This window comes from Sarcophilus harrisii, chromosome 6 (assembly GCF_902635505.1).
Source record: "Sarcophilus harrisii chromosome 6, mSarHar1.11, whole genome shotgun sequence".
NCBI lineage: Eukaryota > Metazoa > Chordata > Mammalia > Dasyuromorphia > Dasyuridae > Sarcophilus > Sarcophilus harrisii.
This window is the reverse complement of record NC_045431.1, coordinates 194,195,375-194,214,960: the sequence shown is the minus strand read 5'-3', so window position 1 is coordinate 194,214,960 and position 19,586 is coordinate 194,195,375. Positions and strand designations below refer to the sequence as shown.

Genomic DNA, 19,586 nt, shown 5'->3' with positions numbered 1-19,586 from the left:
AAAAGGGGGCACTTTGGGCACAAGTGGATCTGACAGAAGGTGAGTAAATCTTCAGGAACAACCACTAAACTCTATGAAAAGTTAGTTCACAGAGAATGAAGGACTGGATATAGAATATGGATATGGAATGTCACCTATGCTACAGACCATGACTTGTGTTATATGCAAAAGAAACAAACTTGATCTTGTATGTATTGATATCTCTTGCATGTTTTTTCCTTTACTTCTTCTGAATGAAAAGGACAGCTGTCAACTGTGGGGGAAAATCTGTGCATTTACCATCTTATTTAAATCTTACAATAACTCTGAGTGAAGCAATGCAAGTCTTTTTCTCCTTGCTTTACAGATGGGGAAACTGAGGCTCAAAGGAGATAAATGGTCCATAGTCAGTTGTGGGGTTTGAACTCAGGTCTTTCTGACTGCAAGTCAATTACCATATCCACTATGGCAAATAGTTATGCCAAAACATACTCTATGTTTGTATGAAATGATTTCTAGATGCTGTGTTTGAATCAAATTCTGCATGCACATCAATAATTTTGTTAAGAGTTCTATATTTTGATTCCCAACAACAAAAAACTATCCTGATCTAAAAAAGTTGTGTACTGTAGCAAACAATAAATATATCTTATATTTTCAAAGTGATATGTGTGATAATTATTGGGAACAATCTATCAACATGTAGGGAGCAATCTTAAGATTGTAGTATTTCCTGGGGGGGGGGGGAAGGGAGAGGGAGATATGTTTGTACTTCTTCCAATGTCTGTGTGCATTCTAATGAGTTTAGATGAAATTAGCCATAACTTCCATTTGCACAAACTCCTCCCAATTAAGTGGTATTGAAATAGTGAGATCCAATAGCAGAGGAATCTCTCAGTACTGGAGTGCAAAAAAGACAATTTTAAGGGAATAAATGCCATACCCACCAGGTCAGGCTACTTTATTTCAAAGGCAAGCTACCAGTACCAATCATGAATTAATTTGATACAGTTGTACCAACTCATTCCAAAATAAATTTTGTTTCTAAAATTGAAACAACCTGGCACATCTGTTCATTGACTCCTTAGCTTTCTGGAATTGCCTTATATTTCAACAGACCCACTAGAGCTTTTGCTTTTGTTTTTTGCTTTTGGTTTTTGCTTTTGTTTTACCTTAAAAAGCCAGGTCTATATAGAAATGGGGAGCCATGTGCATTTATCCAGCATCAGCAAAGCAATAATTACCTGCTGAGCTGCTAGCAGTTGAAAATAACTTCATTGCATGATGAAAGTGTGAACTAAAAGCAGAGTCAGCCAAACAGTGTCAGTGAGAAAGCCAGGAGTCAAAATGGAACATTAGAAAAAAGTGTTATCTGTTCAGAACAAGTTAGATACATAGACTCAAGAAAAGACAAACCAGAAAAAGGAATAAGGAAAAAAATACCACAGTTAAAAGCAAGTTAGGAACAGAATGACAGTTTGGAGTCCTCAGCTTCTGTTTTTGACACTAGATCAGTTCTTGCTAGTTCTTGCTTTTGTGCTATAAAATTGATCCACCCACAGCTGAAAGCTGTTAAACTCCAAAGATTTTATAATCTCCAGCATGAATTCTCTGATGCCGAATAAGATCTGAACTTCAGCTGAAGGCTTTCTCACATTCATGACATTTAAAGGGCTTTTCTCCAGTATGTATCATCTGGTGTTTAATAAGGGATGCTCTTATCACTAAATCCTTTCCCACATTCATGACACTCATAGGGTTTCTCACCAGTATGAATTCTCTGATGTCGAACAAGGGCTGGACTCTGACTGAAGGCTTTTTCACATTCGTTACATTTATAGGGTTTCTCTTCAGTATGAACTCTCTGGTGTTGAGAAAGATTTGTACTCAATCTGAAGGCTTTCCCACATTGGTTACATTCATAGGGTTTTTCTCCAGTATGAATTCTCTTGTGTCCAGTAAGGTGTGCATGCTGGCTGAAAGCTTTATCACATTCATGACATTCATAGGGTTTTTCTCCAGTATGAATTCTCTGATGTTTAGTGAGGATTTCACTTTTCCTGAAACTTTTCCCACAAATATTACATTTGTAGGGTTTCTCTCCAGTATGAATTCTTTGATGGTTACTAAGATTTGTACTTCTGTTAAAGGCTTTCCCACATTCCTTACATACATAAGGTTTCTCTCCAGTATGAATTTTCTGATGCTGAATAAGGTTTGTACACTGGCTGAAAACTCTCTCACATTCATTACATTCATAGGGTTTCTCTCCAGTACGAATTCTCTGATATTGAATAAGAATTGTATTCAATCTGAAGGCTTTCTCACATTCACTACATTCATAAGGTTTCTCAACTGTATGGATTCTCTGATGTTGTGTTCTCCAACCAAAGGCTCTCCCACAATCATTACATTCATAAAGTTTTTCTCTACTATAAACTCTCTCATGTTTAATAAGGTATGAATGCTTATTGAAAACTTTTTCACATTTATGACATTTATAGGGTTTCTCACCAGTATGGATTCTCTGATGTTCAATAAGATGTGTATTTCTACTAAATTCTTTCCCATATTCATTGCATTCATGAAACTTTATCTTTAAAAACAGTCTTTCATTTTTAATTAGTTTGGAATCATGTTTGATCATTTCTCCATATTTATCTGCTTTATGGGACTGGTTTCCTATCAGACCATTCTGCTGCTTAATAAGGTCTGAATTTAGTCTAAAGAATACCCCAAGTTCATTACATTCAAGATTTCTCTTCCCTGTGATGGTGTTTTTACAGCTGATGAGTATTTCTTTCAAATATTTTTCTTGGATTCCCTGATGTTTAATCAAGTGGCCATCACATTCTCTGGCTTTTCCTAACTTGAAGTACAAGAATCCACTCCTTATAAATCTTTCCATTTCTGTTTCCTTTAACAATGGTTCCTCAGAAATAGTTTCCTGTGGAGATGGCATCTTGCTTTTCTTTATACTCTCCAAGCCTGAAAGAAATAAAAATTGCAATGTCTCCTCTTCTATGTTGAAAGAAAGGAAGGGGTTATAATGGAGAAGCAAGAATTAAATTGATAATAAGTACAACTTGTGCATTTGCTAATTTCATTTGAGCAAAGAGTGAAAAAGGAGTGAAGATATAGTCAGAAAGGGCCACAGGGACTTCTAGTGGGGAAGGGAGGAAGAAAGTTGGTTGATCCAGTAGGCAAGGTGAGAACAGAAAACCTTGTTGGGTTAACAAGAAGAACGGAAGGTTAAGAATAATTACACAAATTAGATACGTTCAGGGGATATGGCCAAGGGAAGTGCATTGAATTTGGAATTATAAGGCCTTGGTCTGACTTCCAACTATGTTACTAGCTGTGTGATTCTGATTAAGTCACTTTCTCCTAATCCCATAAAAATGAAAAAGTTGGTACAGATCAAGGAATATTTACCTGAGGTCTAAGAATTGTTTGTTTGTTTGTTTAATATTCTGAAGACAGAGACTAAACATTGTATATTAAGATATACTCATGTGAGGAAATCTTAGGAAGCAGAGGGGGTTAGCATGAGGAAAACATCCAAGTGATCTATATCTATCTATATATTATATCTATATACTATAGACTATCTGGAAACAGATGATAAGGAGTTTGAAAAACAGACTCCATGTCAGCCCCCAGGGTTTTGTATAGTAGTGGTGGACTTTATCCAGACTTCTGCTAGAGATCTCTGTCAAAAGCAGAGCAAGTGGTTGAAATTTCTCAAATTGCCTTAATAATCTCATTATTCAAAGTATTGCCAATGATATAACTTCTGTCCAAGAATTTGATTCTTATCAATAAGGATAAAGTGGTAACTGGAATGAAAAGGATATAAAGAATAAATGACTACTTCATTATAGGATTTAAAAGAGAAGAGGAAAAAACTGAGCAAAATCTAAAATGCACTCTAGATTTTGGAAGAATCAATTTCGAGAATGGTTTAGGGGAAGGACAGGTAGGACCCCATGATCTAAAACTGTTACAGGGGTTAGTCACCTGAGGACAGATGGAATCTCAAGAATAAAATCCTCAGGCAATCCTCATTTTAATGAAAAAGAAAAGACGAGTTGATTAAAGAGACTGATGTGGATGTATAAGGAATTCACTAACCCTCTTAGATTTTAAAAAGACATGTACAAAAGACAGAATTGAAGGCAGTTAAAAGAGTGGATTTAAAAGTATGACAGAATCCTAAAATAGTATCAAGAATGCTTAAACTCAGCATTAGCTCAGCTTGCCAAAAAAAGAAAAAAGCTCATCAGAAAAGTTTTGGTTTATTTTTATAAAAATATTGGGGAAAAGAGAAGCTCAAAGACGGGATAGCACAGCTGCTTAGATAGATGGGATTATAGTAAGCAACAGAAAGAAGGCAGACTTGCTTAGCTTTCATTTTGCTTTTTTCTGTCAGAGAGAACAATTTTGGATTGGGAAAAAAATGGCTACTAGGGCCTTGGTTATAAATTCCTTATAATAAGAAATAGCAAGAGAATATCTGGCTGCCTTTGATGAGTTCCTATCACCAGGCCCAGACAAACTAAATTCATCTCAAAAATATCTTTTAAAAAGTCACTGTCATAGATTACAAGTCAATACTATGATATAGCTGACAAAAAAGTACTGCATTCTCAAACAGCATTCAGGAGCATAGTGTCCAACACTACAAAGATAATATAAGGTCCTACAATGTTCTGCTTTAGTCAGAATGTATCTAAAGTATCTAATGTATTCAGTTCTAGGTACCACATAGTAGGAAAAACACTGATGAACTTGAGTTTCCAGTTCAGGGTTATCACTCAGAACAATGAAGTACCTCAAGACTTTTCCATTTGAAGATCATTTGAAGGAAATAGAAATGTTTAGCCTTGGAAAAGAAGACTTGGGAGAGCAGGAGGAGCACTAAGGAAGAAGGATATGTGGTATCTATGTTCAAAGAGAACACAGATTAGAAGAGAGATTAAATCTATAATGCTTTGTCCCCAGAGAAATGGAACCATGTGTATAAAATACAGAGATGTGGATTTTGACTTGATGTAAAAGGAAACTTCCAAACAGTTAGATCTGTCCCAAAGTGAGACTGTTGCCAAATGAGGTTAGTAGATTCCACTCTTAATATACATCATAAACTGGTTAACCATTTGATGGGTATGTGGTAGAGGGAAATTCTCTACAGATATAGGTTGGACTAAATATCCTTTGATCTCTCTCCAAACTGTTAGATTCCATGATTGATTTATTAATTTTTAAATCAATATTAATTAAGTTTTTGATAATCACTGCTTAATAGTATATCATCTGACTATTCAAGTTCCTTTTCAAGTTCCTCTTTAGGGGGAAGGACAGAGAGGACATTATTCCTGCTAAATTCTGCCAAATGAGTATATTATACTCATTTCAGAATCCCTGCCTTTGTTCATGTTTTTCTTGTCTGAAATTCTCTTCTGTTTCTTGTCCTAGTTTCCCACACAAATCTTTTCTTGAACTTCCTGGCCCATATTGGTCACAGAAAAATCACAGAATTTTAGAGACAAAAAGAGTCTTAGAAATTGTATTTCTTTACGTCTGAGGGAAGTAAAGAGATTCATCTCGAGTCATACATTATACTTTCATTAACTTTCAATTTGTATTATATTTATTTGTGTAAATATCTAATCTATCCTATGAGAGAATAAGGATGGCAGAGAAGATGTCTTATTTTTGGTTGTATCCCCCATAGTATGCATTTAGTCCTTTAATCATTTATTTAAAGGTTCATAGATTGAACAGAGTTCAAAGGGACCTTAAAAACTATCAAGTCCACACCTTCCTTACATTTTAGAAAAGAGGAAAACTGCAGTGAAAAGGGTTTAAGAGATTTGAGCCTATTTCCAGACCCAAGTCCAGTGCCCTATCTACTATACTTTTATCATATTGCCTTGAATTGTTCCTTAAGTGTATTTTTGTCTTAAAATATGGTATTTAAATATTTCACAAATGTGTCTTGTATTTTCAATTAGATGTTGTCCTATTGAAGAGAAATATGATTTCTATAAACTTTATATCCTCTTTAGAAGGTATTTGGAATTCAACAAATTCCTGCTAAACAGACAAATTTAAAAAGGAGACTTTCTTTTTTCTTGATGCCAGAATATCAACTCAATAATTTCCTGAATGCTAACATTGCCCTTGACACTGGAGATAACAAGGAAAGTATAAGAAAATAATAATGAAAATGCCATATATTTTTACAGAGCTTTAAGGTTTACAGAATGTTTTCCTCACAACAGTTCTAAGAGATTAGAAATGCTAAGAAATTAGAAAAACAGGTTAAGTAATTTGCCAGTGATCACACAGCTAGTGTCTGAGGTAGAATTTAAACCCAGGTCTCCATACTCCAAATCCAATGCTATATCCACTACATCATGGTGCCCTTCCCTTTAGTATCTCAGAATCTAGGTAAGAGGACAAAACAAACACACATGAAACAATTACAGAAAAATAAAAGTAAAAAAAAAAGAGCATATATTCAAGCAATACATTATGAGGTTTAGCTATTAAGTGGTCTTGAAGTTCAAGGAAGAAAAAGATTAAAAGAAGACGGAAAATCCAAAGAAGGTCTCAAAGAAAAGGTAGAATCTGAAAGACCTTAAAGACCCACAAGTATCTGGAAGAGGATGAAGGGATGCAATATTAGTATGATACAGAATATGTAGAAGGGCAGATTTGGAGGAAAAAACATGGAGTGCATGGAGCATGGAGTCTAACTGGAGGAGAAGCCCTGTTTAGGTGTAATTCAGCAGAATACAGTTTTTGAAGATGGTCAAGGTTTTTCCCTATTCATTACCTCTGTTCTCAACTATAAAAAGCCAAAGGGCTTTTTACATATTTCACTAAGTTTCAGCACAAGGTTCAGAAACCAGAAATTTCTTTAAGTCAAAGAGCTAGGTATTTCCACCCCTTCTTTTTACATGAAAAGTCTTTATTTGTACAATTGAAAATCATTCTTCCCTATTCTATTCCTACTACAGTAATAAATAAGATAGATTGAAGATATGAAGGAGCCACTCATTACAAAGAACAATTATCAATTATAGTGATATGAACTTAGACCAGAATTATGGCAGAAGAAATGAAGAGAAAGGGAAGAATCCTAGAATTATTTTAGATGAATAACAATAGGACATGGTGATAGACTGGACAAAGAAAATGAAGGAAGAAAAATATTCATTGTGACCCCATGGTTTCTGGAGTAAGAAAGTAGAATAATAGAGTCATCACTGACAGAAATAGACAAGTTAGGAAGGAAAGTTGGATTGGTGAGAGAGATTCAGTTTTTTACATGTTGAATTTTAAGCAATACTGGTACATCCAAATGGAGGTACAAACACATGAGACACCTGGGCTAGAGTGGTGGAGGTGGGAGTCATCTGCAAAGAAGGGATATTTTGAGTTTTTGTAATGAATTATTAGAAAACAGAAAAAAGGAGGAAGGCAGGTACAGCTCTTAGGGATATTTGAGTTAGGAAAATGGAAAGAGAATCTGGTGAAACAGATGGAAAAAAAGACCAGAACAGAGAAGTGTCATAAAAGCAATGGGAGGAAAGATTTACACGAAGAGGTGTTCAACAGAATCAAATATATGAAAGTTTAGGTAGAGAGAAAAAAACTTGATGGTTTGCTTGATAGAGGTTCTGTTAGAGAAAGCAGGAGTAATATTCAAGAGGGACATGCTAGTAAAGAGTATGTGCAACAGGTATGTGCAACAGGTAGAAATGAAATGGTAGAAAATGAGGCAAAAAACAGATGAAATAGGTAGTGGGCCTGTGTATTTAAAGAGCTTGACAATGGAAGTGATGGGAGAAAAATGGGGCAACATACAACAAATAAAATAATAAAACATAATTTTTTAAAATTCTGTTTTGCTTTTTAATAGAGGAGGCCTATTTGTGTTTGGATGGATAAAGAAAGGAATGTGTGGATAGGAAGAAATTGAAGATGTTACAGAAGGAAGAAATAATTATAAGATTATTATATTCATTATAATTCCAGAAAAGAAGAAATGAAAGAGATCTAGGATTTGGGAAATAGCCTGGTTGAGGATGAGAGACATCTATTTCACCAAACTGGAAGTGTGAAGATAGACAAATGGACAAAATTTGAGAGATAGTATTTCCAAGGCATTGGTTAAGAAGAAATTATAGAAACCAAATTTCACCTCAGTCTAAATGAAGAACTCTCAGAGAAGAAGGGCAGACCCAAATGTGAACGGACTGGTTCACAGAACAGTTAGGTCTTTATCACTAGCAGTTTTCAAGCAAAAGCCAGCTGGCCATCTACTGGATATATTACAAAGGAGATTCCCTGTAATGAATGGGAAATTTCATTAGACTCTATGATATGTTAAGGGAGAAAGGTAAGATCAACATGGGATTTTTTGCAAGTCAATCTTATCCATTTCTATAGCCCAAGGATTTCTGAGAACTATCCAACCAAAATTTCCAATCCTCTACTCAAGTAATCAACAAGTATTTGCTAGATGATTATGTGCCAGGAATTGTGCCATTACTTCCTTTTCACTCTTATTCCCAGTGAAGCCCTTTCTATCTAGTTTTCACTCACCCGAGCAGATGTCTCTTGAAAGTTTTCTCTCCACCTCGCAGGGTTTTTTCCCTTGCTCCAAATGAGAGATCATATCTGGTTTGGAAACTTGATAACCTGCTCATAAGGAGAGGCACAGAACTTGGGGATTTGTTCTGGGGACAAAGAGTCATTGCAGAATTCAATTATGGTCCCACATACTTTAAGATGCTTTGAACTAAAAAGACTAACATCATAAAACCACGATAATTCTGCTCATTTTCAGGGTACACAAAGGGTAGACACTGCACCTACAAAGAAGCATGATCACTCCACATCTATTTCCCAAAAAGGGTTAAGCCTATTCAAGAAGCATAGGAAGATGGAAAGAATACTGGACTTAGAATTCTATGTCCTCTATCTGGATCCTTGAACTATCACTGAATTCTATGGATTATTTGATATTGACTTCTTAGAGCCCTACTTTCTTTATCTGAAAAATGGGAATAATGCTGGAACTAAATCCCTCACAGAACTATGAAGAGAGAAGTTTACAAAATGCAAAGTTTAAGTGTTTTTTTTTTTAAACACCTGCAAAAACAATGGCACTTCAGTGGATAAACTGAATCATAGGAGAAGTCATCCTTACCCAATGAGACCAGGTTTCCATAATTCTCTAGCATCATGTCCCTGTACAGAATTCTCTGAGCAGGATCCAGCTGCTTCTAGTCCTCCTGGGTGGAGTCCACAGCCACATCCTTGAATGTTAATGATCTCTGAAATGATAACCACACTTCTTTTGAATCAGGAACCATTCCTTTATATGACCCCTGGACCTTGGGCAAGAAGAGGTGAAGAGGATTTAAGGGAAGTGTTTCTGATAGTGTTCTGGGCTGCAAGTAACCCCATTGTCAAGTATTCATTTATTTCTCACATGTTTAGCAGTATACTAAATTCTATGTAATATGAAATAATATGGAAAATGATATATGCATTTAAACAATAGTTTTGCTCAGGAGGAAAACAAACATTAATAATTAATGAACAAAAAAAAAAAGAAAAAAAAGGAATAATTAGTGAACAATGTAAAGCATTTCTTCAAATTCTCCTAAAATTTATATATATATATGTAGCTTATACTGTGTCTGGTATTTCCTTAATAAATTTTAAGATGACCTGGTCTGTTACTTCCAAGAATCCTTTATTTTTATTTAAAAAATTAGTTCTTCCATTATGGTCAGCATTATGTGCAAAATGGCAGCTCCCCTCATCACTACCCTTCATCACCTGTTGACAGAAAGCAAAACAATTCTGAGCCATATGTTCTCCATCATGCTTGTCTCCTCTAGTTTGTGAATTTCTACAAGTATATACTTTGATATATATAATGATAACTCATCACATCCATCTAATTTCTCTTTGAGTCAAAAATAGCCTTCCATCATTATATTTCAATGCTATATTAAGTCTCAGTGATACCAGTGATTACATTTCATGAAAGAACTCCGAGACTTATCTTGCTTATTATTTGTATTTTGAGAATTTGCATATTGCGATTGGAAGATGTGATTTTCATTACTGCCCTATTCCTGCATACTATATCTATTAGGTTTTTGAATAATTTCATTGCTACTTTTAGACTACAGGAGCTAGAATTGGAAGAGAGCATGGGTATCATAGGAACACTGATAGAAAGTCAGAAGACTATATAGTCCAACACCATCTTTTCTTTTTTTTTTTAAATAATAGCTTTTCATTTTAAAAAATATATGCAAAGATAATTTTCAACATTCACCCTTGCAAAACCTTGTGTTCCAAATTTTTCTCCCTCCCCCCCACTTTTCCCCTCCCCTAGACAGCAAGTAATCCAATATAGGTTAAACATGTACAATTCTTCTAAATATATTCCCATCTTTATCATGCTACACAAGAAAAATGAGATCAACAGCAGGATGATTTCAGAGTCCTAGAGAGACTTACATGAACTGATGCTAAGTGAAGTGAATGGAACCAGAAGAACATTATACACAGCGACAAGATTATACAATGGTCAATTTTGACGGATGTGGCTCTTTTCAATAGTGAAGTGATTCAGGCCAGTTCCAATGGTCTTGTGATGAAGAGAGCTATCTGCACCTAGAGAGAGGACATGAGGACTGAGTATGGATCACAACATAGTATTTTCACTATTTTTTGTTATTTGCTTGCATTTTGTTTTCTTTTTCTTTTTTTCCCTTTTTTGATCTGATTTTTCTTGTGCAGCATGATGATTGTAGAAATATGTATAGAAGAATTGCACACGTTTAAGATTTACTGGATTACTTGCTATCTAGGGCCTCCATGGGGGGGAAGGAAGGGAAAAAATTTAGAACACAAGGTTTTGTAAGGGTAAATGTTGAAAATTATCTATGCACACGTTTTTTATTAAAGATTTTTATTTTTCAAAACATATGTGTGGACAATTCTTTAACATTAGCTCTTGTAAAACCTTGTGTTCCAATTTTCCCTCCCTTCCCCCATGCCCTCCCCTAGATGGCAAGTAGTCCAATATATGTTAATCATGGTAAAAATATGTTAAATCTAATGTAGGCATACATATTTATATAATTGTTTTGCATGTTTTGAAAATAAAAAGCTTTAATAAAAAAATCAGATCAAAAGGGGAAAAATGAGAAAAAAAACAAGCAAACAGGCTAAAAAATTGGCCTGAATCAGTTCATTGTTGAAAAGAGCCAAGTCCATTACAGTTGATTATTACATAATGTTGTTGTTTCTGCCAACACCACCTTTTCATAAATAAAGAAACTGAGGCCTTCTTCTGATTCAATTAGAGCACAGATCCATTAATGTATGATGACCCATTTTCTTCAGTAATGACAGCAATCATCAAGTGTGACTCTATGAACTCAGTGCCTGATGAACTATTTGAACAAAATAGTGATGGGTATTAAAAGAACAGAGAAATCAAAAGACTTGCTTGAAGTAATAGATGGCAGAGTTTGGATTTGGATCCTGTCCTTTGTCTCTACATTCAGTGACCTCTACACTACACCAAAATGCCTGCCAAAAATGTACACATTGTTTATTCCCTGTAACACCAGGTTTAGTAGACATCAATGGGGATTTTCTCCTTTCTCCATTTTCAATTTAAAGCCCTCTTATTGGACCTGCAAATTTTCAAGCAAATATATTCTGCACTATATTTTTAGATACTTTCTAATCTTGACCCTGGTCCAGAAATCCAAATTCCCTCCATACTTCAAACAATTAGAAAACAAATATCATAATTCCAATCAGGCACTGAATTGGATTCATCTGTGCACAATAAGGTGCACAAATCCTTTAAAGACCCCAAGTTTCTCATGAAAGTAAATAGTCTTTTTTTTTTTTTTTTTTTTTTTTTTTTTTTACCAACATTCTACCAGTATTTCTACAAGGCAATTAGAAACGAAATACAATAGACTCTAACGAAGTTAAAATGATTATCATACAGAGAGCAATGGAGAGGTACATAGTAGGTGTAAGCAGGTTACATCACAGCCAATGACAAACTTTGAATAAAAAAAGAATAAAAGAAATGGTGTCAAGAATAAGATAGGAAGAGAAGACAGGCTGCTCATGTGTCAGAGGTGAAGGATGACCAGAGTATTGCACTGTTACTTTCCCAATGTCCAAAAAAAAAAAAAAAAAAAAAAAAAGCAAGAGAGATTTCTAAGAACACTGATGAAACCCCCTCTGGCAAGGGGAGGAGACAGAAAGAAGTCAACCCAGATGGAGAGGCAAGGATGGGTTGTGAGTTGTTATCACTGACAGGAACTTCTGATTCAATGAAAGCATAGATCCATTGAAGTGTAATGAACGGTTTTCATCAATAATAATAGCAGTCATCAAGTTTGACTATATCAACTCATTAGCTGATGAACTATTTGAAGAAATAGCAGTGTGTTAGACCTGACTAAATTCATTCTGAAACACACACACACACACACACACACACACACACACACACGGCAAAACAATTGGAAAAAAATTTTAAGATATCTCAAAGAAAAAGTTACAAAAGGATGAAAAATATCACATATGTGATCTTTGGGGAGAGGGGGTTCAGGGAGAAAGTATGGATCTGTGATTTCAGTAGTATAGGGAAAGAGAACTTGCTGCCTCTGTTAGGAGTTTATGAAAACATAAAAAGTCTCTTAGTTTTGCTGATTGTATGAAGCTGTTCCCTTTTCTCTCTAAAAATTCTCTAGATTTACTTTTGCAACTCTCTAAGTTACTCCATTAATATAAAAAAGTAGCCATTAATAGTTTCTTCCTGGCTCAGTTAAATTACTAAAATAATTTCTGACTGATAAATGTTCAATGTTTTCTTCACTGGCCAATGGAGGTAACAAAGTACTTGAAGGAAAGCAAATAAGGGACCTTGGGGTTGCTGTCATGGCTGAAACATGATAGTAAAACTCCTTATCTTGGCAGGATTTTATCAGGTGAGTGATCTATAGGGCATTTCAAGGCAATAAGAGAAAAAGTAATTGAACCAGGGATTATAAAAGTAGCTCAAGGGGTTGGAAAAGCAAATACCTGTGAGCAGTTCAACAACTATTCTTCAGCTTGCCATCTAAAGGAGTAACTTGGAGCCCTGAAATATCAAGTGCTCAGGATGAGCCAGCTGGTGTATGCATAGAATCGGGTCTGGAACCAGGGCTAATCACTATGCAGCACTGACTCTAATCACAGATAGTACATCTATCAAAAAATGAAAATTCATTAACAACTACTAAAACATATATCTGCTTTCTTATTTTTATAAGATCCATCTGAGAATGATCTATGGTTTATCAAAAGGAAGCTGAAAAACAAACCTGCTTTTGAGATGATTTTTAAAAATTTCTTTTCTTTTCTTTTTTTGTGTGAGGCAATCAGAGTTATCAAGTGACTTGCCTAGGATCACACAGTAAGTGTCAAGGGCCTGAGGTCAGACTTGAATTCAGGTTCTTCTGATTCCAGGACCAGTACTCTATTCACTACACTATTTTGCTGCCCTCAGATGATTTTTTAATGCAAATCACAATTTTATGGTACCACATCTGAGAGGTGTAAAGAATACAAGATCCCATTGTGTCTCTTAGTGAATTTTTAAAATGTCTGATTCAGTAGAACAAAAAGCAGCCTTGAAAGGTTTCCCTCAATGTGTCTAATATGCATATATTAAATTATAAACATTTTGGCAGAGATAATTTCATTCAATGATCTGTTGATTATTGAAATTAAATAAGAAACATAATATTTGAGGTGCTCACCATTATTATGGAAATCATTCTGCTTAAAACCCAGACAAAAGGATTCTAAACTAATGAAGAGGTTCTCCAAATGTGTTTTCTTTGATGGCATTTTTTACTTACTGTATTGACTCATGAAATACTACAAAATCCCCTCAGTGAAACCCACAATAATACAAAAATCAATATTACCATCCACATTGGAGAAATGAAATGGATGAAAAATACAAACTGCACAGACTATAACATGTAGCTATATGGATAGCTTGTAAGATTGTTCCCATGTATTCATATACACTTAAGTGTATATGAATGTATATGTGTGTGTGTATGTGTGTGTGTATCTTGAATAGTTGCTGAAATTGGAAGAGGAATTGGGTCCAAAATTAAGTAGAAACTTGTCATGCTGAATTACATTTGGGAAGCTATTCAACACTTTCCATGTTAACTTACACTAAAGTCCATCTCTTTAATGTTGATATTCTGTGAGTTATATTTATATATACCATACTTTCAGAGAATTAAGATTTCAAGTAATCTCAGAACATGATGGGCACAGGTAACTTACAGCCTATATCAACCACAACTAATGTCTATAATGAGAAGTGATGCTCACCAAGAGCGTGGATGACTAGAAAAGGAGGTAGATTATCAGAAGAGACAAGAGATCATAAGATTTGGAGCTGGAAGGGGCTTTAGTGATCATTTAGTTCAATCTTTCATTGGGTCAGAGGAAACTGAGGGTCAAGGAAGTAAATTTACCCAAATCCCACAGGTAGGAGGAAGCAGAATCAGAATTCAACCCAGGTCTTCTGATCCTAAATCTAGTAGTGTTCCATTATAATAGATCCTAAATGCTATATTGGTATCTCTAAGATGGTAAAATAACCAGAGGAAGGGCTTCTGCACTTTAGGTAGATTTTCTATGGATATTTATAGAAAGATGTACTTAAGAGATCTAGAAAGAGGAAGGCTGGAATCTGCACTAATGGAAGGAGTATACACACCAACAACATCACAGCTATTTCAAGATAAGTGGCTCCCTAATGGGATTGAGCTCTTTGATGTTACAAGGATTGTACCCTTTGCTTATAAGCTCTAATTCAGAATGCATAGCACGCAGGAAGTCTAAATAACAAGCTGGATGAATTAGGGATATAGAGTGAAATCTGGGCAATATTCTCAGCAAGTCCTTTATAAACCATAAAAGATTTTAGTCTCTTGAAGGAGAACAATTGGAACCCTGGACTTTGGATGAGTCTTTGCCAGGCAGGGAAGCTCCTAGATAAGAGAAAAAACTATTTTGACTCAATAAAAGCCAAGATGGTTTTTCAGGAGAGATAGAAGAAACTCCAACTCACCTGAGACCTGGTCATCAGAATCCCCAAGTCCTTCTCCTCTATGTCTCCCTCATGGGGAAGGGCAGAATCCTGCAAAGGCAAAACTAGGAAGAGAAAAGGGCCATGACTTGTAAAACCATCCATGGCCTTGAAATTCCCATATTCATCAAGTGCAAATTTCTTATTTTGTTGAGTATGACCAGCACACTCTTGCAAGAAGGATGTAAAAGAGAGTCCTAACCCGCCCATTCAAAAGAACAGATCTATGAGTATGGCTGTTCAGGATCTTGACTCTGTCTAAAGAATCCTAGAAGTTTTCAGGAAACGAATTCCTAGTTTAGGAATCAGAAAATGAATCCTGAATTCATATGTCAGACCCCATATGGGGTATGATTTTAAGTAGTATCTGTCCCTTCTTATTTATTGAAGAAAAAAAAAATCTCTATTTTCCTTCCTTGGCTCACAGCATATGTGAGTCTTCCTACTTATGTCCTGACTTTGGTATGTCCATGTATGGCTGCTGACATAATGGGTGAGAGAAATTATTTTACTATTATAGTGATAATCTATTAATTTGGAATCCAGGCTATCTTCTTTATTTCTTCATTTAAAAGTAAAATCAGTGTCTATAAAAAAAGTCAGTCTCTAAAGAACATAATTGATTGATGAGTTCAATCAAGACCTTTTATTAAGAGTATAGAATCCAGTCAGGATGAGTTCTCATCTCAGAGAAAAAGGAGCCCTGTCCTTGTACTTCATGAGAGTTCAGGATGACCCTGTTCATGAAGGAGAAAAGCAACCACAGTGTTCTGGATGGAGATGGATTGCTGGCAGCAGCTGAGTCTCATAATCAAACCATGTTTTCAGTGGAAAATTACTAGTCCATCTCCTCGCTAAAAGTCCCACCAATCAGGGTTGATTTTCACTTGTCAGGGGCATTTTCTTTTACAAAGATATTTAAGGCATTCAGTGTCTCCAAGGTTCAAATCGCTGTTTCCTTAAGTGTAAACCAGAAACAATAACATAGATCCTAATAAGCTATGATAAGGCTCAAATAAGAAAAATCTTGTGACTCAAATAAGATAAGTAAAGCACTTTTTTGGTTATCAAAAAAAAAAAAAACAAAAACAAACCACTGACCATCTATTTATTATTAGTCTAATCAGTAATTGATTATTAATTACCCAGAAACCATGTCTCTCAGGATTTTTTATTCATAACCCAGAGGAGAATAGAGAGGAAGATAAGTGTAAGCCAGGAATGTTCACAGGACCAGAACCACAGGAGCTGAGGCAGATGGGAGTGTGAAGAGAAACATTAAGAAGGTATTGGAGAGAAAGGGAAAGCTTGGGATCATCATGTAAGGGTGTTGATCTCTTCCCACCTAGACATCATTCTTCCACCTTAATATATCCTCCTCTGAAGTGCCTCTTTCCCATCATGCAGAGTCCCCCAACCCCTTCTATCCCATACTTCTGAATCCCTTTTTCTGAACTTACCTTTCTCTTCAAATATCTGGATCAAATCCTCCATGGTTACCTCCTCCTCAACTTTATCCTGTCTTGTTTCCACAAGTAGGAAGGTCAGGAATTACTCTAAAACCAACAGTTCTAAGACCTGCTCCATCATCTCAGTATCCAGGCTCTGCCACAAAACCCTGGTCTCGTGTTGGTTGAGTGTCTTCCCCAATGGATTTCCACTGTTTAAGATGTTTTATCTTCACTAGAGCATGGGGACCCAGGAACAAGTTCACATTAGCTGGAAACTCCACTCTGGAACTCAGATCTCTGTTTCCAAGTAGACCATTACTTTAACACTCCAGGATGGACCCTTGCAGACCATACTCAGGGATACTGGGAACAAAGATGGGTTAAAATTAGCAGAAGAGAAGCAGTAGCCTTATGTCTATGGTTTGAAATCAAGAACTAGCCTCACATGTTGAGTTTCAATCATTTAACCAACAATTAATGAGGCAGTATGACTTAGAGAACTGAAGGTTGAGTCATGTGATAAACAAGATTCAAATCTCTCAGTTTCCTTAATTATAAACCAGAAACAATAACATAGGCCCTAATAAGCTATGATGAGGCTCAAATAAGGAAAGTCTTGTGGCTCAAATAAGATAAGTAAAACACTTAAAACATTTATAAATGGGCACCCAATTCTGCAAGGAGCTATGTGGGATAGAAAACAGAAAAAAAAATATGGATATATATATTGCTATAAGAAACTCTGGGGCATGCTTGGCTTCTAGGGGAGGGACTGGGGGGAAGGAGGGGAAGATCTGAAATACAAGGCTACACAAGGATCAATATTGAAAAATTATCCGTGCATATGTTTTGAAAATAAAAAGCTTAAAACAAAAAGTTATTAAGATAGGCTTTTATGAAGTCAGAGAGAGAGAGAGAGAGAGAGAGAGAGAGAGAGAGAGAGAGAGAGAGAGAGAGAGAGAGAGAGAGAGAGAGAGAGAGAGAGAGAGAGAGAAAAGAGAAACACTAGCACTAAATGGATGTATACAGGTGGTCAGGGCTTTACACTAATTGAGAGACACCATTACCTAGGCCCCTGACAGACACATCTAACCAGGCACCCAAGACTCTTGGTAGACACACATGCAGACATAAGTGATAGGGAGAGAGGCAGTTCTTGTCACACTCATACCTTGGTTTGTATGTCCAGCACTTAGCCCAGTGCCTTAAAAGAAGTGCTATCTGACTTGATCTGATCCACAAGGCTCTTGATTGACAAACTTAAGACACATGAAGCAAAGCTCAGGGCACACCTAGGGATTCTGGTGGGCACCCTAGGGCACACACACAAACCCAGGTACCCGGAGCTTCCGGCTCGCACTCATACATACTCATGAACAGCTTGTTGTCCTTTGTTTTTGAAGTGAACCAAAATGACCTTACTGTATTAGTCAAGTCACAGTGAATCCAGCTGTGGCTGATCAAACTAATATGAGCTTGGAGTGCTCTGCCACAGGTCGGACACAAACGGTCCCTGCAAATGTTTGGGGAAGCTTTTCTAATTTTGCACATCTCCTGGCTCCCTTGGGCTAATTCAATTCAGCTTTGCCCACAGAGCACAGCCCCTTCTCTGATGAGGGCATGCCGCTGGACCAGTCCTGGGCTTGTGTCATACAATCAATTCTAAAATTCTGGAGATAATTTGAGTCCTTGTTTTGCCTTTTCTGACCATCTTGTAAGCACTCGCCCCGTGTGAGGTCTCCATAAAATAATTTTTTTGCAATTATAGAAATGGTAAAATAATATGATGATGTCTTTGGATTACCGTGTAAGTTGGATTTAACTGAGGTAGAGTTGCACAAAGTTGTCAGCCTCTCTAAAGCCACCATTGTCCGGTGGTCGGACATGCACAGGTACAGACACACAAGATACTCGGACTTCTAGCTCGCACAGACGCACACATGCATGGTTACCAAGGCTTCTGGCTCGCACACGTACACGTTCACATCCAAGTACTCGGGCTTCTGGCTCGCACATGTACGAGACTCCCCGCATGGCTTGGAGCGCGGGCTCCTGGTCAGGCCCATCCTGACTGCCCACGTAGGACGGCTCGGGATCAATGTCCCCCGCTCTTACCCCCTTCTACCCCCACTCCTTCCCCTCCCGGGCCGGAGGAACTTCAGATCCTCTCCATCCTATCCCCACCCCTTTTCGGCCTCCCCATTCAGGCCAAGTCAGTCCGCTGGTGCGCCGCGTGTGGCAGGGCACAGGAGGGCCTGTTCAGGGCCGCATGCTTGGGTCGGTCAGTACCTGGAGACTGGTTCTGCGAGCTGACTGACCAGCCGCGAAGCTACCACCATACAGCCCAAGCTGGGGCAGGAGTGCGCCTGCGCCTGAGAGAAATATAACTACAATTCCCAGAATGCGGCTGGCTGCTCTGTTTCTATTTTCCCGCGGTTCCACCATTCCTAATTCCCCCCAAAAAATCTTTAATGGTTAGCATTGGTCTGGTCTATCCCTTCCAGGCACTAAGAGATCAACTGGTCCCACCCACAATGACGTCAATGTCTAAACAGACTCTGCCTGAGATGCTCCTTACTGTCTCCATGGCAACCCTTGAAGAGACTGTTCGGTTCTTTGCTCCTACTCAGATGTCACTGAGTGGGACAGGGAAGGGTTATTTCATTTTAAAATCCTAACGTAGACTTGGAATAAAGCTAGGGACTCTTTCTCCCTAAGGAAGTATACAGTGTAATGGAAAGAGCTCCGGAAGAATCGAGCAAATGACATGTATATAAATATATCCATCACTACAATGATGCAAATGAAAATAATAAAAGGCAGTTGCACTCAATCTCAGGTTATTTGCAATAAACAATCATGATTGTGGAGAACAATGGCACAGCATTCTGAATTCTAATTGGCCTCTGACACTTACTAGC

At 36.9% G+C, this 19,586-nt stretch overlaps 1 protein-coding gene across 1 annotated transcript; it reads right to left on the bottom strand.

Annotated features, from left to right (window-relative positions):
• Positions 1 to 1,586: 1,586 nt before the first annotated feature.
• On the bottom strand, positions 1,587 to 19,327 carry LOC100932725 (zinc finger protein 501-like). The gene is made up of 4 exons (XM_031941569.1): positions 18,955 to 19,327; positions 16,675 to 17,028; positions 9,206 to 9,332; positions 1,587 to 2,967 (listed from the first exon to the last, which is right to left on the bottom strand). Exons 3-4 carry the CDS (start codon positions 9,240 to 9,242, stop codon positions 1,682 to 1,684), a joined length of 1,323 nt encoding a protein of 440 aa, XP_031797429.1. The 5' UTR covers positions 9,243 to 9,332; positions 16,675 to 17,028; positions 18,955 to 19,327; the 3' UTR covers positions 1,587 to 1,681.
• Between the last annotated feature and the right edge of the window lie 259 nt (positions 19,328 to 19,586).

What these genes read in the sequence shown, in the direction of transcription:
- LOC100932725 (XM_031941569.1), bottom strand. Translation starts at nt 9,242, where the DNA reads ATGATGCTAGAGAATTATGGAAACCTGGTCTCATTGG. An exon ending in TGGAAACCTGGTCTCATTGG is followed by an intron (nt 2,968 to 9,205) that starts GTAAGGATGACT and finishes TATTTCTTTCAG; the next exon opens with GCTTGGAGAGTATAAAGAAA.